This window comes from Cetorhinus maximus, chromosome 15 (genome assembly GCF_964194155.1).
Source record: "Cetorhinus maximus chromosome 15, sCetMax3.hap1.1, whole genome shotgun sequence".
NCBI classification, from domain to species: Eukaryota; Metazoa; Chordata; class Chondrichthyes; order Lamniformes; family Cetorhinidae; genus Cetorhinus; species Cetorhinus maximus.
In genome coordinates this window covers 10,330,850-10,358,118 of record NC_135893.1, presented here as the reverse complement: position 1 = coordinate 10,358,118, position 27,269 = coordinate 10,330,850, and the positions used below count along the sequence as shown (strand labels likewise).

Sequence of the window (27,269 nt, the reverse complement as noted above, 5' to 3'; positions counted from 1 at the left end):
CAAGCATGTTAGGAGTTTTCTTTTAAGTTCATCAATTCTTCTTCCGGTGGTGGTGAATGCAGCTCATAACCTACTTGGTAGGTGTTTGAAACTTGAGCTATGTTAACTCCTGGACTTCATTTGAATATCCCTGGCCAAAATGGGTAGTAAGAGGCAGCCAGTAAGAGACTGGATGTAAAGATCTTCCAAGGGGCATCTTATATGTGGAAAGAGAAGGGAGCCAAGGTACAGGCTTTCTTTATAGAGCCCAGCAAAACACTCCTGTTCCTCTTGGTCTCGAGGAGGAAACTTTTTGACTTACCTCACTTTGCTGGCAGGTTTTGCTTGGTGAGTTGTCTTTGGTGGCAGTAGGCCAGGAAAATGTCACTGGCAATCTAATGAAATCATAGGGCCTTGATGTGAATGGATTAATGTGCCCTGTGCCTGAATCAGATGAGTACCTCGACTGGCTAAGAAATGGGCCTAGTTATGATAGGAGGCAGGAATCAAGTGGGAATGAAGCAGTAATTCTTCGTACAGGCAACTGACCTGCATACACCCCATTTCCACAGTCAAAGTGATTTAAAACTCTCATAACAGTTGACCCATAAACTCTGTGCCAGGGTTTTTTTCTTCATGAGCCATTTATCCCGAATTATATTCTCATGTTTGTTCACCATATATTCTCACTTTCTGATCACCCAGTAAAGAAACTCTTTCTAACCTTCGTAATTATTTATGCAATTATCTTAAACTCATGCTTCTCTTGTTCCATCTCACTAAAACAATTATTTACATTGTCATAACTTTGAAAATCTTTATCAGCTTTCCTCCAGTAAAACAGCTCCAACTTCTCATGTTTCCTTTCATTACTGCAACCCCTAATCCCTGGTGACATCCTCATGAACTTACAGTGTACATTTCCCATTACCTTTATTTCCTTCTTAAATGGAGGTGCCTGAAACTGTACACAATGCCCCAAGCGTGGCCTAACTAAAATTCTGTACAAATCAACAGGATCTCCCTGCAAATGAAAAATCCATCATTTGTTTATAAAGCCAGTTTGGTAAAATAATTTGGCATTTACATTATACAGAGGTAAATATACCTCATAAACATTTATGCATGCTTTGTCCCAAATGTTAGAAATCGCCCTTATACTGTGATATCTGCATGTCTGAAACACAACAGCATACGTCAAGATGGTTGACATAGTATCCAAATATTTAGCTTAGATGTGTTCTATAGTTCAAACAGATTAAAAGCATGAGAGAAAACTGCCAGTGAACAGCTTGCATGCATTAACATTCGTGCTTCAGAGGTTCCTCACCAAAACATTCATTTCTTCACATGCCACAGCCTATGAAAGAATATTACTACATATGGCCCCCTTATAAGTTGAAAAGCAGCACAATGATACCATAAAGGTGCCCTTGATTAGAACATTTTTAACTGAGAGCCTTACGATTGACCAATCCAGCATAGCTTCTGATATAAATGGGTGATAAATTGGTTTGGGTGCAAACCAAATGCTACACATGCTGCACAAAGCAGAAGGGACTGGTCCAAGGTTCACCCAAAATTGGTCCTCACACCTTTTTTAATATTTTGAGTAGCTGCCAGCTTGCCTCTCAGATCTCCTTCCATTCCAGGCTGCCCGCCTTGCCTGTAGAAGTGCTAAGAGGCAGAGAGTGGTATTTTCTGAAAAAAAGAAACTTACCATTTTGGTGGTGGCCTCCAGCTGCCCCTTTAAAGGATCATTTATTAGACTGAATGTACACCAGGTAATCCTGAGCCCAGCAGGCCCAATGCTTGCACTGCTCAGGGCAAATACATTTCTGGGATAGGTATAAAAACAGACACCAGGCCCCTTATTAGCATATTTGAAGAGCCAAATGCCTGCTTTAGGCACACTCTCAGGATGCCCAATCCAATACTCATTGGATAGATTTCCAAGTTTGTTTGTAATGAAAGGTTAGCCCTCTAAATTGGACTTCCATTCCCCCATTTTCCACCCAGAAATTGGGTAACAAAATTCAATCTTACTCCAGTGTGTCATTTGCTGGCTCCATCAAGTAATGATAGAATATATTCTCTTTAAAAACATGACCTTCACTAAAGTCCACAACTGTGTAAGCTGTATTTAAACTGCCCAGAGTTACTTATTGGTTTTGAGAAAAGATTAGAAATAATCCTCACATTTGATTTTATCAGGATTATAAATGGAAAACCTCACCACTATAGGATGAAGAACTGATTCTTACTTGATAATTCTTGCATTGGAAGTAGTTCAGAGAAGGGCTGATTCCTGGGATGAGGACTTTGTGTTATGAGGAAAGGTTGAGCAGGTTGGGCCTATACACATTGAAGTTAAGAATGAGAGGTGACCTTATCGAAACACAAGATTCTGAGAGGCTTGACAGGGTAGATGCTGAAAGGATGTTTCCTCTCGTAGGGGAATCTAGAACTATGGGTCTCCCATTTAAGATGGAAATAAGGAGGAATTTCTTCTCTCAGAAGGTTATTAGTGTTTAGAATTCTCTTCCGCATAGAGCAGTAGAGGCTGAGTCATTGAACATATTCAAGGTTGAGTTAGACAGGTTTTTGTTTGACAAGGAAATCTAGGGTTATGGGGGGTCAGGCAGGAAAGTGGAGTTAAGGCCACAATCAGATCAGCCATGATATTACTAAGGGGCAGAGCAGGCTCGAGGGCTGAATGGCCTACATCTGCTCCTATGTCTTATATTCTTTCAGGAAGAGTGTTCACTAATCCTTAGTATTAACTGCTGGTATTGCAAGCTATAGTTTCCTTTTTAAAATAATAATTTTAGCACAAGGATACAGTAAACATGCTGACCAGTGTCAGCTATGGCTCAGCGGATAGCACTCCTGGCTGAGTTAGAAGGTTGTGGGTTAAAGTACCACCCACACTACTATAGTCCAGGCTGACACTTCAGTGCAATACTAAGAAAGATGAGGTGCTGTCGGAGGTGGCATCTTTCAGATGAGATGTTAAACTGAGGCCTCATCAGCTCTCTCAGATTGATGCAAAAGATTCCACGGTATGATTTTAAAGAAAAACAGGGGAGTTATCCTTAGTGTCCAAGTCATTTTTTAAACATCACTGGAAAAAAAAGTCATTATTGCACGGCTATCTGTAGGTGCTTGGTACGTGCAAATTGACTGCTCTGTTTCCTACATTACAACAGCGATTTCACTTCAATAGTACTTCATTGGCTTTGGGAGGTCATAATAGGTGCTATATAAATGCAAGGTTTTAAAAAACATTCATTCATGGGATGTGGGCATCACTGGAGAGGTCAGCATTTATTGCCCATCCTCAACTGTCCTTGTTCAGAGGGCATTTTAAGAGTCAACCACATTGCCGTGGGTCTGGAGTCACATGTAGACCAGACCAGGTAAAGGCTGGCAGATTTCCTTCATTAAAGGGTATTAGTGAACCAAATGGGTTTTAACAACAATTGACAATGGTTTCATGGTCATTATCAGACTCTTAATTCCAGATTTTTTTTTTTTTAAATTGAATTCAAATTTCACCATCTGCCATGGTGGGATTTGAACCCGGGTCCCCAGAGCATTACCCTGGGTCTCTGGAATACCAGTCTAGTGACAATAACACTACGTCTTTCTTTTACGGAGAGTTTAACTATTAAATGCTTCAAAACACATGGGTTTTAACACTATAATCTTCAGTTGCTTTCAGTAACTGCATTATTAACTGTTGCTTTTTAATATGTTTCCACAAATTAAGTAAATTTAGTGGTGAGATATGCAAAAATGAAGTACAATTTTTTTCAATAACCACTGTATATATATCCTGCACCAAGATGAAATATCCTGTACCTATCTTTCAATCCAAAAAAAATTTAAATGATATATCAACTAGAATACTATCAAATGAAAGTGGAGAAGAGTCATATTCGACTAGAACGTTGACTCTGTTTCTCTCTCCATGGGTGCTGTCAGACCAGCTGAGTATTTCCAGCATTAGATTTTCATAGATAGAAATGTTTTATTGTCAAACGTTTCAATTCTATTTATGCTGAATTTTTTTTAAACAATATAGACTCCAATTAATTAAAAATATTGAAGATCCTTACGTAAAAATAATACAAAATGTCATCTTTTTTAAATTGTTTGTCATTTACTCATTTCCGCCACCCACACATGAAGTTGATCTGCAAGAGATGCTATGAACAAAAAGACAGATATCATCATCGTTTCCTTCATTAACAGTAAACAAAAATACTGAAGTAAGGAGATTTTTGCAAAACAGTAAAATGACGATAGGACAGTGCAGAACAGCAGAAAATGGGTTTAAGCTTACAATTTCTCACATGGTAACTTTTCCTAATTCAGCCGGGTCATCACAGGGAGACCTTAGTATTTGATTATAAATAATTTTTAATTACTTATTCTTCAGTCAAGCAATTCTGAGGATTGAAACAGCTAAAAAAAATTGTTTTCAGATAGTACATAAGCATTTTTTCCTCCTTTCATTTCCACTAATTTTCCCCCCCTGCCCCCTTCCACATCTGAAATTACTAATCCCTTATCCTGAGACTGTGTCCCCATGCTCTAGATTCCCCAGCTAGGGGAAAGTAACCTCTCAGCGTCTATCCTTTCAAACCCTTTCTGAATCCTGTCCTTTTGAATGAGATCACCTTTCTTTCTTCTAAACTCCAGTAAGGAAGTCTAAATTAGTCAGCAGAGGAACAGGCATGTAAATTTTTTTAACTTGCTTATTGTTAAACATTTTGGCATAACAGATAATGTACTTGCTGCTTTGCTCACGGAAGCAGTTATTATAAAAGTCTACTAATTATCAAATTTTGCAGGAGTTAAAAACCATATCAGAATGAAAGGATTTATTTCTGCAGATGGTTTAAGTCTCCACATAAAGCAATCTTAGGACTCATGGTCGAAGGTTTCTGGATTACTAAGAGATTCTAATATAAACCTAGCTTCCCTCTGATATAAAGTAGCTTTAAAAAACCTACCTCTAATGTAAGCACTTCTGCACAAGTAAAGGTTCAGTTGTTCAGATAGTGTTTTGCAAGTGACTTTATTTTGGTTCATAAAACCATGCTATAAACAATATTATTGGTACAATGGCGTAACTCATATCTGACAGAAATTAACACATTTTAACATGAAATGGCACAATACGGTTTTCCAAACTTGCTTGGCCATCCACAATGAAGTTTCTAAAGTTATTTTAGAAATTTCCCCACTGAGCTGACAATTTAACTCAATACCATTTTTATGTGGAGTGACCCTTCAGTTTAGTAATAGCAATCCCATCTGAATTCTCTTGATGGGTCCAAGCCCCACACCAGACAGCGAATGAAGGCTAGAACTTGGACAATCAGGGAGGAGGGAGTGTTGAAAGTGCAGGCCGGTGGGGGGGGTGCAGGGAGGGGGTACATCTGGCAGTGGCTTGCATCCTTTTAATGTGTGGTTAGGAGAAGCATTCCTTTCGAACAAGTATCGTCTTTTCTCCATTACAAATGAACCAGTAATGCAGGGCTTTCCTAAAGCTTGGGGCAGCTGCCACAAAGGCACAATAGGGAAAGGCCACGGCCCTCCTGCCATAGTACACTGAGCGGTTGGAAACCATGTAAAACCTTACATGGAATGAATATTGTAAATGTAAACTGTAATTGCAATTGTAGTGAAACACTTCAGCGTGCCAAAAAGTATTGAATGAAACTGATCTCATTTGCACTTTATATGAAGGCAATTCAAAACTGTCATGTAACGTACTTTATAAATTTTATGAATCAAATATATTTTGGAAAAACAGCCTCGGTTACAGGGCTCAACATGTGCTATAATTGATAACCCGTTGTTTACTTCCACGGCTTTCCTTAGGGTTCTCCCTTTGGCCACTGTCGCTTCGGTGGAATAACAGTGGGAACCCCACTTGGATGCATCTACAGTGTTTCTTTTCAGCTTTTGGTCGGGTAGAGTTCACTTTTGCTGATGCTTAAAATTAACATGTATGATTACAGAAAATAATGAGAATGGAAAGCAATCTTATAGTCAGTTTAAAAATTACATGTAGGGTTTGTTTCCCACCTGTGAAATTCCTAAGAGAATGCTGCAATTATATAACGCCATAGTAAAAATGCATGCTGTTATAAATGCGGGTGCATAAAAAGTGAGCTTTTATTTTTACAATGTATGTCCTAGCTGTCTTATCACAACTTAGTGGTTGCAGTTTCTTTACAATTAGAACTGATAACCTTCTCTCCACACTACTGCTTAAACTCCCACGTACCACGAAGTTTAAGTCGAGATAAGATCTTTTGTATAAAAATACTAACGCCAACCAGTTCTTAAAAAAAAAAGTCAAAAAAGCATTAGGCCAGGATCAACATTTAGAGTCCTAGACTGCTGTTTCTAAATGTATGTAAATAATGTATACCTAACAACATAGGGACAGAAGATATGTCTATCTAAAGAATCTACTTCTAACTACTTAAAATATTAAACAATTTATTTAGCAGGTGCCCGTGAACCTATGTGCAACACACTAGAGCAGAAAACGCAGAGGGCCAGAGGAACGATGCAATGTGTCTTACTTAAAGCATAACAGCATTCTTGAAGTCATAAGGCATAACTACTATTTCTATGTTCTATATCTCTAGATTTTCATTCTAATGGCTTGATGCTTTACAAGACAACTCAGAACAATGCTTAAAGCAGGCATGGCACCACGGCATTCAGTTTATTTTCTTGCACAATTAAATCAAGAGCAGAAATAACAAAATAGATTTCAAATGACTATTATGTAATAATAAAAATAATGGGATGGATTTTCCATACTGCCCCTCCACACTCCAAAAGTCATTCATACCTACACTTTGGACACACGCAATAGGAACCTGCCTAAATTACTTGTGTAGTATATCCTGAGAGTTCAAACAGCCTATCAATTAAGAGCTTACTCAGTGGCAGGATGTGGAGAACAATGAATATTTGGCTGGCAAAGGGAAATGAGTGGCAGGAAATGTTTGGGAAGGCACAAAGAAGTGGCAAGGAATAAAAGAAATAGGGCAAAAAAAATGTAGGTAGTAGATGGAGACTCCACAAATGGCACTGGAACCATGTCATCTGTTTGATGGATGGTGAAATGGAAGTGCTGCTGCATGAGGAAGACTGCTCTGTTTGGTAATATAGGGGACTCTGCTCAGTAATAAGCTAAACACTTCCCTCGCAGAAAGTGACAGCTGGTATTAATGAAGGATGCAGTAAACACAGGACCCAGGAATATATGAAGATGATACCAGATCTTCAGGAAAGTGTCATAACAAAGTTACCAACAATACCTTATACCAGATAGATGACCCATTCATGCATGGCACAAATTGTTTCATATCAACCTCGTGCACATTTTCTGGTAATGCTGACACGTGAAACGGATGAGCCTCATGAAGTGGCAGACCATGAGCAGCATCACTCAGGATGTCAACATGTAAAATCCCTCGCAACCTTCTCAACCAATATCTGTCATGGTGCCAGAAAATCAGCCAGTGGTGGAGGGAGTGAATATTTAAGGTGGTGTAAGGGGTGATCAAATGGGCTGCTTTGACCTGGATGGTGTCGAGCATCTTCAGTGTTGCTGGAACTGCACTCATTCAGGCAAATGAAGGGTATTTCATCACACCTTCTGACTTGCGTTTTGTAGATTATGGACAGACTTTGAGAAGTTAGGAGGTGAGTTACTCACTGCAGAATTTCCAGCCTCTGACTATCTCTTGTAGGCACATATATGCCTGGTCCAGTTAAGTTTCTGGTCAATGGTAACTCCCAGGATGTTGATGGTGGGGCATTCAGAGTTACTAAAGCCATTGAACATCAAGGGGAAATGGTTAGATTCACTTCTGTTGGAGATGCTCATTGCCTGACACTTGTATGGTATGAATTTTACTTGTCACTTATCGGCCCCAGTCTCAAGATTGTCCAAGTCTTGCTGCATACTGGCAGGACTCCTCACACTGATCCCAGATCCTGGGAATTCTCACCCAGTGTTGCCAAACCAGGAACCCTCCACCTCTCAGCATTTATTTCAGTCAGTGCCCTTGCTAATACTACTAATTCCTGGGACTTCAACAGTACATGGATGCTTTAGGGCCCACCACACTTCTGGCATTAGTCCCCACTGCTACTATACCCTGGGACCCTCCACTCCCAGTTCTGATAGACTTGTGTTTCTCTTCAAAGCTTTCACACCCTGGGATTGTCCCCCACAGTGCTCTCGACTCCAAGAGTACTCCCAAATCATGAGATCCCTCTCTTAGTGTTCCTACATCCCAGTTCTACAAGATACTATGATATCATGCCCTAGCGTTCCCAGATGCGAGGGTCCACTTATCACATCCCACTACCTTTCCTGTCCTAGCAGACACCAGGATCCTCTCTAGTTTTGACAGCATCAACTTGCATTTATATAGCACCTTTAATGTAGTAGAAATGTCCCAAACCTTTCAAAAGAGTGTTACTAGGCAAAATTTAACATCGAGTTACGAGAAAACAAGTGTTAGAAATGAGAAAAACGTTTAGAGTAAACATATTTACTCGTCAGTCTGAAATAGGTAAAGGAATAGGCAGTACATTTTGCTTAGAGTTTTGTTTCTCTAGAAACAAAGTTAGTGGAATGATTCTGACAATGATAGCTGACAATAGCTGTACCTAGCCATGGACCATGGACAGATAAAACCTCTGTAACTGTGGGAGAGCAGCTGGGTAGATACTTAAAACAAATAACCATACTACAAAACTCGGTTTGGGCTTTTCATCTAACCTTACTTAATTAAGATGCCTGCTGAAACACAAGTCAACTGAAAAGTCCAAGATCGTAGTTTGTTCCCAAATACTTAGATTTTGCTTTCATAGCATGTCAATGAAAATTAGCTGTGAATTCTTCCATTTAAAACTATAACTTAGTTATGGCTCTTAAATGCTAATATGGATTGAACAGAGCCAAATCAAAGATAGCCCCATAGATTGAGTAGTAGATTTATTAAGAAACATTATGGGTCCAAAAGTTAAAATGTTAGGAGCAAGGACTTTGTGAAAAAGCAAAAATAAGTGCTAGACAAGGCTACATTGATCAGATTTTGGACAGTTTTAATTACTAGAGTCTTTGTCATGCTATACTAAAGGGGCATTTTAGCTTAGAATGGATGTTTTATTTCATTTAATTCACAAATGACTTGAGATTATGTACTTTTATACTTCTCATATATTTCAGAGTTAATATAATTTGTCCTGTAATGAGCTATAAATAGTCCTGGCTGACAACTATCATACATCCTATTACTCCAGGTCTAATACCAGGCTGAAACTGGGCTTGAGGCTTGGAACACACTTGCATTCTACTTCCCTACTGAGAGAAGTTCAATGAAGGGTAGTTCCTCCTCAAGTACACAGCTGCCACTTGCTCCACTACCTCTCTCCATCCAAGCAGGCAAACCAAGCATAATTTAAGACAGCTTTGCCACGATTCAAAATTGCTCTGACTGAAAAGGGAAAAGAAACTATGCTATGAATACAAAGAAAGCTAAATTTCATCTGGTCTCTGACTCCTTGATGGGATTCTGAAGAGTTAATGGCACCCTGGTAGACATTCCAAAATCATGTCATCATATTAAGTTCCAGTTCCAGAACAGTTTCTTTGTTCCAATACAATGACAATTTCATACTGCACAGTCGTCACTTTGCCAGTTTCTCCTTTTAAATCGGAAGAGACTCAGCTTATAATTTTATCTGTAAAACCTTAGTCATTACAAAGTAGTTCCAGAACTAAAAATGCTCTTATTCAGAGCAAAGAAAGATAGCACTGTACTGTATTGGGGTTAATACTTTATTAATATGTCAAAGTCAGTATTCAAAACAACTTCATGTTCCATTTCAGGATCGAAAATTCCTAATTAGCATTTAGGGTATTTTTAAAAAATTTTTCCCCCTGGAGACTTGCTGGGGGAAATAAAGTGAATAGAAAAGCTGCAATCTGTAACTAAATCTTATTCAAATTAAGATTTCTCATAGATAATCTTAATAAATCTCACTATTTTTCTATCCCCCAGAGGAAGGACTTTGTCCTCCATTAAAGGCTTTCTCACAATAACACAACTGAAATTTCCAACTCAGTAGTATAGAATGCTGAACTTTCATCTTGTCACTGTACTGCAAAGTATATTGGTGCCTCAATGTACTGAGCCGTTAAACATGCATTTAAATCTCTTATCCAAACAATGACTAACTTAATTCTCATTCATACATGAAAGATCGATGAAGGATGCATGCTACCTTATAATTGCACCCAGATTTCTGTTAGTTCTTCCTTCAGTTTAATTAATCAAAATGGAACTGCTTTGTGGCTTTACACTACTCTGATACCTTTGTTATCCTAAAACGATTGCAGCAGTATAAATATGGAACAAAAATAGTGCTATATTAATACTGCCACAGTGGTAATCCTAGAATGGTGTAATGTGTCAGCTCTGGCCTGACAGTTAAACTGGCGCAATAAAATTCAAATTCATGTGCAGGCTTGCAGCTCACACCCATGGCCAGAATCTACCATTTGGCATGCGGAGGCGGGGTCGGGCCCCACATGCTGACGCATAAAATGACGTGTGGTGACGTCGGGCATGCTTCCCGGCCTCACCGTGCGTCATTCCAATCTTCAGTGTGGCGGACATGCACCAGAGTTGGCTGCGCACCTGCTGAGCTGTCAAAGGCCTGTTAAGGCCATTAATTACCTAATTAAACCGATTGTCTGAGCTGCCCGTCCAACCTTAATGTTGGCAGGCAGGCGAAGAGCACAGGTGGCCTTCGCATTTCTCATGAAACCTCATTCACGGGCACAGGCCTCGACTCTCCCTCCTCCCACCACTGATAGCACTGAGCGCTTCCGGGTGCGTGTCACGCTGGGTGGGCCTTAATTAGCCCGCCCATGCAAAATGGTGGCGCGCAGCCAATCGTGGGTGGTGAACGGCTCCGCGCCTGCTCCCAAACCGCCTGCCCGACAGGGAGAAAATTCTCCCCCCTATTTCTTATAAATGCAGGCACTTGAGTGTCCTTATGGCTCAACAAGTTGGGAAAAAGATCCCCAAGTGGTTGAAGCAAATACTATAGATGCATTTAAGGGGAAGCTAGAACAGGCATATGAGGGGGAAGAGAGTAGAGGATTACAATGATAGATTTAAATGAGGAAAGATAGGAGGAGCCTTAAGTGGATTATAAGCACTGGCATGGAGTTGCTCCAAATTGGCTGAACAGTGCTGCGTGGGGCATTAGATATTTACCTTCACATTATAGCAACCAATTTGGAGCAATTGGCATTGGTCTGTTTATCCTATGTAGTAATGTTTTTAAAGCACGTACTGTACCATGATACTGAAATTCATAACCATCTAAAGCCATAATTTCAGCTTCTTGGCCAGTAGACAACGGGAGATACGTAGATAGTGTGCGTGAGGCAGTTATGCTGAGCAGTCCAACCTCTTACAAATGTCAAAGAATCTTTGCATCCACATGTGCATGAAAGATGATGCAGCATGTGTCTGCACATGCATAGCGGTGTCCCAGATCTGTGTGCAGACATCTTAATTTAACTGCTCACTCCAAGTAGAAAAATAGACATAGCAATGGCAATTATTAATGTACCCATCTTGCCAAGACAATCAAATACACAAGAGGGTAAAAATTAATCTGGGACCATTTGGAGTCAAGACTCAGCGTTGCTTGACCAAAGCAAGAGGCCGGCAAATCAATAGAAATTGATCCTCGGGCCTCACCAGCATACCAGTGTGATCATGCATTTGCAGGCAAGTCACCTCAGCAAAGACTTCGGTGTGGAGGGGGAGGGGGTTCAGCAAGCTGTGGGGGTTCCAATCACAACACCGTGGAGCAGGAGGAGCACTCTTGCTCAATTAATAGCCACTTAAGGGCCTCTTTCTGCCCCGCTCCAATTTTTATTTACACGTCAGACAGAGGCCAACACCAAGTGTGAAGCCCAGCAGCTTTCACTGCTCGGGTTGGTGGTAACCCCTTTATGGGCCTTGGGGTCCATCAAGATGCTTACGCGCCTCCCCCCGCCCCCATCATTTACCCACCCTAGCCTTTCCACCTCGGCCTCACTCTCACAGTGGCCACCGCTCCCAATAGTGCTGCTGGGACCAGAGAGCTGCTAGCTATTTGATTGGCTGACAGCTCTTAGAGATGATACTTTCTTCCCAGGTTCCAGATTGGGGTGGAAGTCTCACCTCGAGCCAATTAATGGTCTGCCAACCATTAAATGGCTGTGGGCAGGCACCATTTATGCCAAGGCCTGGGGACTCCGGCCAAGCTCAAAATTCCACCCTACATCTTTGTGATATACGTTGCAGGTTTCTTTCTTATGTAAAATCTCTGCTCATATTAGATCGAGATTTACTGATTGAAAACAAAAGCACGAGTAATTTAGTCTATTGGTCTTTATGATCATTATCATACATCTTAGCTGTAAAATTAATATGATTTATTTTTTTAAAATGCCATTTTATCCCCATACTGCACATGTTTTCTACAATACACTTAGAATCAAATATATTACACAGAACATTACACTATTGAGAAGGCATTGCTCAATTTTATTATATATAAAACTTATTCTCATCAGTGCTGTCAATGGTTTATGACTAATATTGGAATATGCATCTCTTTATCTTTGTTCTAATGCAAATAAATTTAACTTCTTTTTTAGCCAGTCATCATAATTCAATGAGATAAAATCTGGAATCAGTTCTGTTGAGTACATTTAATAATCATATCAAGAAAGCCTCTCCCTGTTTCCTACTGGAATTAATTGGTTTTGCTCTTATCCATGTTAAGAATTTGTACATCCTCCATTATGAATTTGATATATGAAGGAATGATAACAAAAGTACCACAGTTGTGTTTCTCAAACTTGTTTCTTTATTTTATCCAGAACTATTAACATTTTGTTTATCAAATACCAAATTGTACCGAGACCTAACATGCTACCAAAAAATATTAAACTCAATTTCTAAGCACTTGTATATTTAAATTATTTAATGCAATGCCATTGCAGTATGATGTAACATGATTAAACATGAAATTAATTCATCCTCTCCCTCAGTCATGTTCAAAATTTAGGAAAGGCAAATTGAACTTAGCTGAAATTACTGCAATGACAAGGTTTAGGTGGTTATCGTTGTCAGAACACCAACAGATTCCCAAATGAACTGTCGTGCAGATATAACTTCCCATGGGGGTGTCACTGCCCACTGACCTAGGGACATCAGGTTAGGATCTTCCAGTTCCACAAATGCATCATCTGACCAGTTAAGGGTCAGTCTTATCTGCAGGACAAAATTCATGATCACCATGGACTTGAATGAGTGCATGAAATAGATTTTAATGGCTATAGCGAGCTTATTGATGGAGTAGCACAAAAGCTCCAGCAAATTGCAGAGGCTCAGACCATTTGTGGTATATCATTACTCCACAAATTGCTGGATTATTTGGAATAAATAATGGTGAATGACATTAATCTTTCATTATTATGGCATGACCTCCCAGTAGTTTCAAGCCCAAGTTTACAATATTGTTCAGACAGTATCTTCTTTGGTGAGGTCTAATCTCTAGAATGTCATAATCATGGCCACTCCTTGATCTTGACATCTCACATGGTCTTGCTGGTCCCATCATGTCAATCACAGAAAAGATCATTTCTGATCACTTCCTTGTGTCACTTTTCAGTCTTATCCTCCTTCCACAACCCAGTCCTTCTTCCTTCGGTATCCACCCCAGAAAAAAACTATCCCCCAATTCACTAACAACTGCACTTTCAAAACCTCAACTGTCTAAGACTATGGCCCTCTGTGTGCCATAACATTTCTGCAGCTACTGATTTGCTTAACCAGGTTCTCACTTCCATCTTTGAGGCTCTAGTCCCTAGTAAAACCATTACTCTCTTTCACCCTTGCTGCTCACCCAGTATGGCCCTCATCTCTGCTCCCTTAAGTCAATGGTCACAGATTTGAAAGTATATGATGAAGAACAGGTTTAGTCATCCATCACCAAATCTGGCTGGATCACAAAGCACTGTTGGGTCCTGCTCTCGTCTGCTAAAACTGCTCACTATTCCAGGACTACTTGGGAATGCAATGATAATCTCTGGCTTCTTTTCTTTACTGAAAACATATCTTCTTAAGTCCCTCTCTCCTGTGGCCTCCACCCTCACCACCAACAATAGGTGCAAGAAGTTTGAGTTCTTTGTCACTAAGATCAAGATAATCTGATCAGCTCGCTCTGCCATGTCCCTCCCTTCCACTAGCCTACCAGGCCACTTCCTCTAAAGTTCCCCGCTGTGCTCACCCTGAACTTGCATCGCTCTCTATTTTTTCTCTGACCCCTCGTCATGCCCTCTGCAAGCTAATCTTGTCCATGAGATCTAATTCCTGCTTCATCAAGCCAATCCCACTGAACTGCTGACCAGCCAACTTTCCCTCCTGATCCCCATGTTAACTGATATTGTTAACCATTCACTCTTTTTGGGTGTTGTCCCTCTCTCCTTCAAAATGTGCCTTCACCATTCCTTTCCTTAGAAAGCCAACCTTTGACTCCACTGTCCTTGCAAACTACGTTCCCATTTCTAATCTCATTTTCCTCTCCAAAGTTTGCCGTTGCTTCCCAAATCTGTGCCCATCTTTCCCAGAACTCCATGTGAATCCTAATAAACAGGTCAGTCCTAAAATGGCTCTCAAAGTCACAAATGACATTCTGTGCAACTGTGTCAAAGGTAAACATTCCCCCCTCATCCTTCTTGATCTGTCTGCAACCTTTGACACAGTGACCACACCATCCTCCTCCAACATCTCTGCATCATGGACGGTTCTTATCTAATCATAGCCAGAATATCACTTGCAATGGCTTCTTTTCCAGTTCCCGCATCACTAGCTCTGTTATCCCCCAATGATCTTTGGACCGCTCCTGTTTCTTATCTATTTACTAGCCCTCTGATACATCATCTGAAGTCACAGCATTAGTCTTCATAAGTATGTCGATGCCATCTAGCTCTACCACACCACCACCACTCTCAACTCCTCCATGGTTTCTAAGTTATCAAACCACTTATCTGACATCCAGCACTGGATGAGAAATTTACTCCAATTAATACTGCAAAGACTGATGCCATTGTTTTTGGCTCCTGCTCCAAACTCCACTCCCTAACCACTGGCTCCATCCCTTTGCCTGGCAACTGTCTGAGACCATACTAGTCTGTTTGCAATCTTGATGTATATGTGCCCAAAGATTCCATCTCATACTCATAAATCACTAAGAATGCCTATTCCCACCTCCATAACATCGCCCGACTTCACCACATCTCAGCTCATCTGCTGCCGAAACCCTCACTCATGCCTTTGTTACCTCTAAACAATGATTCCAAAGCACTCCTGGCCGGTCTCCCACATTCAACCCACCACAATCTGTAGAAGAATGCTTATCATTTCAAAAGATCATCCCTAAAAGTGCTGGGAACTGCTCTCCGTGGTGACAATACCTTCTCTACTAAATCTATTATGCCTCCTTATCAGCACTTGCCAATCAATTATGTTTTTCTTAAACCTCTGATATTTTAGAACTAGCAGAAATATATGTTAGTTTCATGGCTTCTTCAGTTGCCCACGGCTATCAAGTACTTAAGTTCCAGTTCAGGTTACTTCCTGTACCATTCAAGTTCAACAAAACTGCAGAAAGTTAGACTCTTGTGTAAATTAATAGAAGCCGTGACATACTTGATTCTTTCCCTGATTTCATGAGCAGTCAGTTGTCAAGGAAAAACAATGTTTACAAAATTTCGATCACTTCACTGACAACAATATTGAGAAAAACATACGCCTATATCTAAGAGATTTAACATGCCGTCAAACCTACCTAATTTCAAAGACAATTAGGAGTTTTGAGAACAGCCCATTTTGAAACCTTTTCTCACTTAGTTACTGCTTTGGTCTCTGTTGTGAAATGGCAGGAAAATGGAAGGTAACAGGTTAGAAAGGATAGGTCAAATTCTGTATATGCATTCTTTATAAATTGTCCTTTAAAACTGCTCTATAAATTGTCCTATCTGTTTCCTGTTCTTTTATTTTCTCACAATGCTTTGGACAAAAGCAACATGACAATCTGTTGCCAGACATCCGTCAATGCTACTCTGAATTGCTCATCAGACAGCCACTAAATGTGACTATATCCCTCTAATTTTCCTCCATATACATTTCAGATGATATGAAATAGCTGCTCGACAATTTCTGAAACCACAAACTTCAATTCAATTATTAGAATCTGTCCTTCAAAAGAAAAACCACCAACAATTGCAGACCATTCAGCGAGAACTTAAAAATATTCCAAATATCAGCGCATTTGCAGTATGAAATACTTGACTGTAGTGGTGGAAAACAAGCATTGCAGAGAAGGTTCAGTGGCAGGAAATTTCTAGGATCACTGTTGTAATAGGGTCCATCATGAATAACTCAGGACTCAGCTTTTCACAAAAGATGTGGTGCTTCTGTTACCAATATATTAAATTGTCTATTATCAGTAATGAGTTTAGAGTTTACAGTTCTTTTGAGTTAATAATGATCAACAATTGAAGACATATGCTGGATGCAACCAGATTTTTCTGGCCTAGGCCTTAACAAATATTCACCATATCTGAAGAGACAGAAGCTAATTTGCAGAGACACTCTGCTGGGCATATGCAGGGAATGTATGTAAACATATGTAAATAAGTGAAGTATGGTTATGCTGAGTTTGCTGCCATTTGCACTTTTAGAATTCTGGATGCAGGGGCTATCTGTTACACCCATTCAGATGTTGGGAAAGGTTACTCTGGACAAAAAGAGGATTTAAGAGCACCCTCAGAGTGTAACTGTACCCATGCCCAATTAGTTTAAACCAAAAATTTCAGTCACTTTTTTCTAAAAGCAACCACAAGGAGCTCACTTGTCTTCTTTTCCTCTCACTGTGGTGGATCCTCCAAGCCTGCTGTGCAAATCTTTGTCCCTGAACTGATGCAACCATCTGGAGCAGTTCAGGTAGCTGTCTCCCGTATGTGAATGAATCCACTGTCTAAAACATGGCCAGGATCAGTGTGGCATCTCCAGAATGGGTGGTAGTAGGTTCTGCGGGAGAAATGTCTCAATCGAGAAGGGCATAAAAAATGTCTAGGCCTGTATCTGAATGCTAGATTGCCATTTGAGCACAGCTCCTTTCCATGTATGCTCACCAATTCTCATTTGGTTGTTTGATGGGAAGAAACAAAATTAGCAGAGTCCAGTTCTCTTGCCACCTTTGCGCAATAGCCAAAAAAGAACAGCAACGACATATGAGAAAATCTGCAGCATAAACCAAGGATGGACAATGTGGAAACAAAAAACCTGAATATGTTGACGAACATTTTTTCTTTTTAAAAAAACAACAGTAGATCTCCATTGTCAGCTGCTGTAAGGTTACCATTTATTGAAGCACAAACAGGTTTACTGGAGCAATGTCTATTTCAGTGTAGCTGCCATTAATTAATTGATAACAGCTACAAATCACTCATTTTCACAGATGAAAATTACAATTTCATAATCAAAATTAACTCACTACATTTGTACAAACTTCAACATCACAAACTGAGGATTTTAACCAACAGTTCCACAGGGAGAAGTTCCTCAATATACTAAATTTTCAGTTTATGCATTGTGCTGAAACAAATGCTAATATCAACGTAATAAAGTTATTCAAATAACTGAAGTAGCTTTATTAGTCTAACAACTCTAAATTACAAAATATAAATGAAAAAAATATAATTAAAAATGAAATTTAAACACTAGTTTAGCTCATTCTTGGTGAAGATTCCATCTAGTCATTATTTGCAAGTGATGTTGTAAACAGTGGCCTGATTTCCTATGTTTGCGATTTCTTGCAATTGTAGATACATTCTTAAACAGCATGTTTTAGTTTAATTATAAATAGTGAACACAGGAAATCTTCCTGCTATATTTATGATACACATCTTCCCAGTTTGTCCCTTAACCTCCCTTTTCCATTCTCTGTTTTTAATTTTTTTTTAAATGTTCATTTTCCAATTTTACTACGTGGTCTAACCAAAAATGTAAACGGGGTCAAATGTGGCAAAAAAATCCAACTCATGTAATTTCATGTAATGCAAGAAAGGTGGCTTGAGCTGAAATGACTTTTTTTTTGTAGTGTAATGAAATTCCATCAAAACTACAATTTTTAAAGAGCTACACAAATTTACAAAACACATTCATGCTCAGGAGGCACCATTAAAGCCAAGTGTCGCAGCTGAAGTATTTACATGACATGAGATCTCTTTAAACAAGTCTTCACTATTGACATTCCTACCACTGAAACCACAAACCACACAACATACTGAATTCAAATGCTGTACTTTGAATATGTACAAAACTGCATACTACCATAATCCTACTAGTGTAGCAATCTGCTCCTTCCAACATCAATGCCACTATCACAATATTTACACATCAGCTTTTAAAGTAATCCGCTTCTCCAAGAATTATCTGCTGCACGTAATTTTGCACATAGTACCTAAAAAAATCTCAGTTCCATTAATCTAAACTGCCCAGTTCTACAATTATCTACCCCTACTGTAGTCAAATAAAATACAAAATGCCAAACATGTAATCAGACTAGTCATAAGACTGAGCCACTCACTTGAAATAGTATCTAAACAAAATATATCAAAAGGTTGAATCATTATTTATTCCCTGGATTTTAGCTATAAGTCCATATTGCAGGATCTTAACAATTAACTGCAATTATCTTTATTGTTTAATGGTTCACATTGTACACTGTTTTCCAAAATATACTTAAACATCACATCAACAGTCAGAATGCAAATGTGATGGATTCAACATGGGATTTCAAATATGAATCTTAGGCCCTGATAATAATCGTTGTGGTTTCAAAGCAGTGGAGGGGCAGAGGAGTTATGCTCGAAAAATCCAGGTTTTAACTCCAGTGTGTAATGAAATTTTCTCTCGCTCCGGTTCCTCGTCCAACAGGTTGCTCAACTGATAGACCTAGTTAACTGTCAGTCAAGCATCTTTCCAGGAAAGGCCATAGTGGAGGAGTAGGTAGATCTTAAGGTGTTGGGAGAGAGGCAATGGATAGAGCGAGCATGGTGGAGAAACAGTGAAATGGGGCTAATGTTCACAGGATTAGCTCATGGTGCCTGGGGGCAACACTCTGAAGGATCCAGCCTTTCTTGTTTCCTTTTAGCTGCCGGGTTTCCCAAGGCCAGTGAAAACCAGTCAACAGTTGTTAAAAATAGAAGCTGGGTTAAAATAAAGGTTATTAGTCTCCTAGATTGATTGTATGGTCTCTGTTAGAACTGGAAGTGAGTTTTTAACAGTTTACTTTCCAGCCAACTCAAGTCCACTTGTTTTTGGGTGTCAAAATTACCCTGCAATTTTATTCTGCCATTGGAATTCATACTTTGAGGAAGGCATGTCCACCAATTCCACCTCACTGTCTCAGAATTGAAAATAAATTAGTTGAAGCTTAGTGTTTCACCAGGCAATCAGTCATTAAGCCTGAGTGACCTCCTTTATAACAATGGATGACAAACAGGGATATGCTGCCTAGAGGGAACCAGGTGGATAAAAGTTCATGGCCACAATCACCTCTGCAGCCACTCGCAAACTGGACCTCGCCATCCTCTGAGCCTGCAGTTGTAGAGGTAGCAGGTGGCATATTTCATTGAAGACCTCTTTAATGAAGAGAGGTGGCTGACGCATTGGTCTCTGCTAAGGTTCAGATAGAATTGCTCCCTTAACGCTGTAGGCAAATATGGCCTCCTGCCATACTGATGACAGTATGATTGAGAGGGAGAAGATTGCAAGGTACCAAACAGATTTACAAAATAAATTTGTTACATCATTGAAGTTCACTCATAAGGCCTTCTCCTTTGTGGTAAAATGTCTGTTACGCAGCAACACTTACTTGCACGGTAGTATGTATTTGTCAATGGGCATTTAACATGGTTTATTCTTGTATGATTCCTTACATTCTTTATTTTTCAGAAACGTTTTGTTGAAATTGTCAGAATTAATGTTTAAAAATGCTTTATGAATCAAAATTCAACAGTTATTGTATAGTCAATAGGGATTCAGAAGGGGAAACATCCTGGGCTGAATTTTTAGCCCCATGGAGGAGGTGGAGGGGGCATGAAGGCAGCTGGATGGGCATTTTGCACTGCTGACTGCGTCGAGCCATTTTTTCGCAGAGGCGAGATGGGCTTTGGTAGGGCGACCAGCCAAAATGCAGAGGATAGCCAACTAGACTTAAGAGCCTAATGAGGCCAATTAAAGGAGGCCTACTGGGACTTTCCAGCCGGCCCCCAGGTTCCTGCAGGAGGCAGGAGGCCAATTTAGATGCCTGGGGGGCCAGCGCTCCAGGCAGCATAGAGGCCCCCACTGTTAATTTATTAAAATTTAAGTTTAAAAAAAATTGGAGAGGGTGCCTCCATTTTAAAGCCCTTATTTACCCTCTATTGTAGCAAGCTTTCAAGCTGCAAGGCTATTGATTGGATTGGAGAGCCTGCCAACCATTCTTAATTGAATGCAATCCCACCTCCAGGCCAATAAGGGAGTCATGAAAATCAGGGTAGGTGACTGTTTCCCCTGGAGATAGGGTTGGGACCCAAAAATGGTCCTGACTTCTGTTTCCCACCCCTGGAGGGAAAATCCTGCTCCTCCTTGCACACAAATCCAATTTACCGGTATAATGCAAAACCAGAGAAGTTGATCAGTTTAGAAGTGCTCTTACTGACTAGACAATAATTGGTGTCAGCTCCTAATCATTGAACAAGTCTTGCATTTCAAGTATTCCCTGCTGTTTATTCCTATAAATGCTCTGCCAGATCAGTTTAGAGAATTACACTCGTCAGTTTTATTCATTTAGAAAACAGAAAAAGCAATGTACAGAAAAATAACATAGCTTGGTGGAAAGAGAAGTGTTTTGGAAATAAATTTGGTTGTGTATGTATGTGCAATTCTTTACAAGACAGAATAGATATAATTCTTAAGACAAACATTTGTAGCCTCTACCTGCAGGAGAATGTCACAAGACCAAAACAATATCATTCACTAAATGTACTAAACTCCCAGGAGGCCTGATCCAGGCGTTATTCTTTTTTGAAAAAACAGAAAATTGGTTTCCTTCAATTGAGTTCTCACCTAACATGAAATTAAAAACTTTAATTAGCTAATTTTAGTTTATCTTTATTCTTTATCTGATTATGAGTTGTAAAATGATTGCACAGTGTCACTGAAATTTCCATTCGAGTAAGCTTTCTTTCATTGCTTCCTGTTTGATGATGTTGCCTTATATGTGTACTGGATCCACTCTGAAATCTTTATCCCCCACATATTAATCAGGTGCCGTTATTTCACAAAAAGCAGGACAAATCCAACCCGGCCAATTACTGCCCCATCAGTCTACTCTCAATCATCAGTAAAAGTAATGGAAAGGGGTCATCAACAATGCTATCAAGAGGCACTTGCTTAGTGATAACCTGCTCACTGATGTTAAGTTTGGGTTCCGCCAGGGCCACTCAGCTCCTAACCTCATAACAGCCTTGGTCCAAACATGGACAAAAGAACTGAACTCCAGAAGTGAGGTGAAAGTGACTGCCCTTGACATCAAGGCAGCATTCGACCGAGTGGCATCACGGAGCCCTAGCAAAACTGGAGTCAATCAGAATCAGGGGGAAAACTCCCTGCTGGTTGGAGTCATACCTAGCACAAAAAGGAAGATGGTTGTGGTTGTTGGAGGTCAGTCATCTCAGTTCCAGGACATCACTACAGGAGTGCCTCAGACTAATGTCCTAGGCCCAACCATCTCCAGCTGCTTCGTCAATGACCTTCCTTCCATCATAAGGACAGAAGTGGGGGCGTTCACTGATGATTGCACAATGTTCAACAGTATTTGTGACTCTTCAGATACTGAAGCAGTCCAGGTCCAAATGCAGCAAGACCCGGACAATATCCAAACCTGGGCTGATAAGTGGCAAGTAATATTCGTGCCACACAAGTGCCAGGCAATGACCATAGAGAGAATCTAACCATCGTCCCTTAACATTCAATGACATTGCCATCGCTGAATTCCCCACTATCAATATCCTGGAGGTTACCAAGGAGCATAAACTGAACTGGACCAGCCATATAAATACTGCGGCTAAAGTAGCAAATCAGAGGCTAGGAATCCTGCAGCAAGTAACTCACCTCCTGACTCCCGAAAAGCTTGTCCATCATCTATAAGGCACATGTCACAAGTGTGACAGAGTACCCTCCATTTGCCTGGATGAGTGCAGCTCCAACAACACTCAAGAAGCTTGACACCATCCAGGGAAAAGCTGCCTGCTAGATTGGCAACCCATCCACAAATATTCACTCCCTCCTCCACTGACACACGGTGGTAGCAGTGTGTATCATCTACAAGATGCACTGCAGTAAGTCACCAAGGCTCCTTAGATAGCGCCTTCCAAACCCACGACTGCTACCTTCTAGAAAGGCAAGGGCAGCAGACACATGGGAACACCTGGAAGTTCCTCTCCAAGCCACTCACCATCCTGACTTGGAACTATATTGCCGTTCCTTCACTGTCACTGGGTCAAAATCCTGGAGCTCCCTAACAGCACTGTGGGTGTACCTACACCACATGGACTGCAGCAGTTCATGAAGGCAGCTCACCACCATCGTCTCAGGGGCAATTAGGGGTGGGTAATAAGTGCTGGCTTAGCCAGCAACGCCCACATCACATGAATGAATTTAAAAAAGCGATATAAATACTGTGGTTGCAAGAGAGGGTGAGGCGCTGGGAATTCCATGGCAAATAACTCACCTCCCGACTCCTGAACCCCTATCCACCATCTATAAAGGCACAAGTCAGATATGTCCTGGAATACTCTTTGAATGCAACTCCAACAACACTTAAGAAGCTCAACACCATTGACGACAAAGTAGCTTGCTTGATTGTCACCCCATCCACACCTTAATCATTTATTCCCTCCATCACTGACGCACAGTGGCAGCAGTATGTACCACGTACAAGACACACTGCAGCAACTCAGCAAGGTTCTTTCAACAGGATCTTCCAAGATCATGAGCCTTACCACCTAGAAGGACCAAGGCATCAAAAGCATGGGAACACCTCCACCTGCAAGTTCCCCTCTGAGCCACATACCATCCTGACTTGGAACATAATCATCATTCCATGACTGCTGCAGGGTCAAGATCCTAGAGCTCTCTTCCTAGCTGCACTATGGGTGTACCTACACCATATTTATACGGCTAGTCCAGTTAAGTTTCTGGTCAATGGTAACCGCCCAGGGTGTTGATTGGAGGGGAATGAGCAATGGTAATGCCATTGCATTTCAAGAGGAAATTAAGGCAATGAGCAACAAATGTTGGTATTGCCTGCGACACTTACAGCCCATGAAAGAATAAAGAAAGCTTCAGGGAGAACAGTGGAGTTCTTCTTTAAATATGGAGGTTGGCTTCCAACTACATAATTGCAGCCTGAATGTTATTCTAACCAGTAGTCTGAATGCGGCAGTCATCATGGCTTCCTGTCAGGCCAACCTGGCGGCAAGTGCATCTGGGGCCAGGGAGCCCAGGAAAGCACTTCATTTAAAATAGTATTTTATTTTCTGGCGGGCCAAGTGTTACTTCAGGATCCACAAGGAAAATTGGTATCCCTTGCCTCGGTTCACACCCTGACCACAATGTCCTCCTGAGCTCTCTCTCCTAATCACTTATTTAATTGCTAGGAACTGTTCTTTTAGGACCCCAGCAGCACCTCCCCATCAGTTAAAATTGCCTCTGCTGCTTGTCAGCAAGCTGCTGCTTTCTGTAGGGTTTGGCAGGGGTCCACGAAAATCCAGCAGTTAAAACCTCTTGGGTCTCAAGCCGCAAAGGCTGGAACAGTACACCACCCACCTCAGCTCCAGCCCACACAGCTGCCACTGAGAGTTCAAATTGGAGCTGATGATGCAATTTTAAGGAAGTTTAGAGTGTGACCAATGAATTAGATTTAAAATTAATGAGTCTCTAGTGAGACAAGGGATTAAAAGGAATTTGTTTTTCTAACGCAGCAGTGGAAATGGGGAGAAGTAGAGTGCTCAAGCAGCATCCAAGATGCTCACAGGAGCAGCCAGGTTTAGTTATCCTATTTATTTTGCTTCATCACCATGAGAAAACGCCTGGCCTTTGCCAAACACTTTCCCATGCAATACTGTTGAGATCAGATAATCAGCAGAATGGGAACTCCATGAAGTTGTTGGTGTTCTACTGCATTTCAATTACCTTCAAGAATAAGAATTACCTTGAGAACACAAGCTGAGGTTAGCTTAAACCAGCATAGCCCTACTCCAAATGATAGATATCAAAGCACTCTGCTAGCTGCTAAATTTGTCAAATTATAGTGACTATTTGTTATTTACCTGATTTGACCATTATTGTTACTCAATTTCTTTTATCTATATTATTAAATTCTTTGGGAGTCATTTTGACCTTATGCAATAGTGTATAAATGGTAGTGAATCGGCAGCCCATTTCACATCTCCCCTGATTTTTAGTTCCAGTATCACTGTTTGACAATGGAAAATATGGTAATCAAGTTCAACGCCTTTGTAAATTGACAACCACCCACACTAATGCCACCAAATAAAAATGGAAGTCTAATACACTTGGCATAATATTTTAAAACTTCAGCATGCTCCAAATGGGGCGACCTGATCGAGGTGTACAAGATTATGAGGGGCATGGACAGGGTGGATAGGGAGCAGTTGTTCCCCTTAGTTGAAGGGTCAGTCGCAAGGGGGCATAAGTTCAAGGTGAGGGGCAGGAGGTTTAGTGGGGGATGTGAGGAAAAATTTTTTTACCCAGAGGGTGGTGACGGTCTGGAATGTGCTGCCTGGGAGGGTGGTGGACGTGGGTCACCTCACATCCTTTAAAAAGTACCTGGATGAGCACTTGGCACATCATAACATTTAAGGCTATGGGCCAAGTGCTGGTAAATGGGATTAGGTAGGTAGGTCAGGTGTTTCTCATGTGTCGGTGCAGACTCGATGGGCCGAAGGGCCTCTACTACAGTGTGAGATTCTGTGAAAAATGCTAATAAAAAAAGTTGCAGAAAATTTACTGCAGTCTAAAAAAGAAATGATTATTTCCCATCTAAATTATGAATGCTTTCAGGACACAACCCGGAGGTTTAGGCTTTGGGAAGTTACGGGCCAATAAATTTAGCTGTCTGGCACTGTATTTCAACCGCTAACTGACCTACTAAGTCTCTAATATGGCAGGCAGGAAGCACACACCCAATCTAACAATGATTACGCCAACCGCCATTTAGCAAAGGGGAAAAGCGCCCAGGTCCCTTGCCTGAAACAAATGTTAGGCCCCTTCCATGCGCAAATAAAGGTGCCAAGCTCCCGTTTGAGGCTCCCACTTCAAGATTGGTTTCCCTCCGGCAGCTGGCACTAGATTATTAGACTGCCACCTACCAAAAAGGTGAGTTTTTCACATTTACCCGAGGAGCAGGAGTGCTCCTATTTACCCCACATTGAAAGAAAGCCTGCCAGTACTCCAAATTGCCACCCCTGCACCTACTCCCCACCCCACGCCAAAACACCCAGTATTTTTTTATTTTTACCTCTCAACTGATAAAACTCCCCACTTGGAATATCTTCTCATACGGAACAATATACCTAAAAACAGATGGAACAACAGTGGGATCTACAATTTAACCTTCTAAATTGAGATTCAAATTCTTAACCATTTACCTGGCTATCCCTTTTTATATCTGTCCTAATTCTTTCTTCGCAAGTATCATTTCATTTACATGGTCAATGGTGCTTACCTAACTGATAAAGTGAAGTCCCCAGGGTTACTTTTGCTTGGTCGAGCTAGGAAATTCCCATGAACACCTCTTGTCAACAAGAGCTGCTCAGCTTCAATCCCTGTGATATTGGGATGGAACCACCTGTATAACAGAATAAAACAACACTTAAGTAACAATATCAAATCTAAATACAATCTATGTGCTAAAAATGGAATTATCTAATAATTTTGATTAAGTCACTTGGGGTTGAGCAAGAATACATTTAAGATTGGATAATGCTGAGCATTGCAATACAGTACTCTTTTTAAATCTGAATTCAATGTTAAAAAATGAAAGTTTTCTCTTTCACTGTACAGTTTGTATTTATGTTTACAAGATATTCCTTTTGAGGCATGCCTTGAAGCATTGAGTGTGTGACACTAGTCAAATTCTCTCATTCAGGTACTTGTATTTTGTTATCGTTCTTCAGGTGAGTTGTGCTGCTTCAGTTGCGATTTGCTCTTGCTGCCAAGAGAATGGAATAGATGAGAAGAGCAATACAACGGAGACAAGGGAAGAATGAATGATAAGCAAGGTGACAGAGGTAAATGCAATGTGACAAGTAGAGTGAAAATTAGGGTTGACATGAGTTACTGGCTTAACAGTAATTTGACTCCTAGTACTATATGAGCATTCTAGAAATTCCTTTCTAAGCAATAGTTAAAATTAATTTACATCAAAATAATTTATACAGAAATATACTAAAATAATGAACAGGAAAAGATCTACTGGCTCATCAAGCTTTTACCGCATAGTTGTGATGCCTTATGCATCACAATATATACACTCCTCACTCACCAGGTAATCTCCTGGGAGAAACAAAACCCAGATAAAAACCCAGGCCAATGACGGGTAAAAATGGAAAATTCATCTCAAACTTGTTAGTCAATCGAAACATGCCAAGAAATCACATTTGTCCTGATCTGCATCTTGTACAAGGTGACCTCTGCCCCAGCTAAGAACAAGTCTAGCTCTTATCTAAAGGGATACATTGAACTAGCGTTGACCGCACGGGCTGCTAACCTGTTCCACAGATCCACTATTCTCTTTATCAATTATGTCACCAGTAACTCGTTATTAAAAGGGCAGGCTGTTGATGGTTCATTTGAATTCGTAATATTTAAGATGTCATCCATTGCTGTAACCATGCCAACATAAAAACAAAAGCACAATACAGTGGTGCTGAAAATCTGAAATGAAAACAGTAAATGTTAGAAATGCTTAGCAGATCAGGCAGCGTCTATTGAGAGAAAAACAGAGTTAATGTTTCAGGTCAAATG

The 27,269-nt window shown here is 40.5% G+C and overlaps 1 protein-coding gene across 6 annotated transcripts in view; it reads right to left on the bottom strand.

Annotated features, from left to right (window-relative positions):
• The window catches only part of ptpn11b (protein tyrosine phosphatase non-receptor type 11b), a 133,667-nt gene that overhangs the window by 52,396 nt on the left and 54,002 nt on the right, over positions 1-27,269 (bottom strand). For all 6 annotated transcript variants that reach the window (XM_078557871.1, XM_078557873.1, XM_078557868.1 and 3 more), the window contains exon 2: positions 25,969-26,091. In XM_078557871.1, the coding sequence (XP_078413997.1) occupies positions 25,969-26,091 (123 nt within the window). The remainder of the gene's footprint in view (positions 1-25,968; positions 26,092-27,269) is intronic.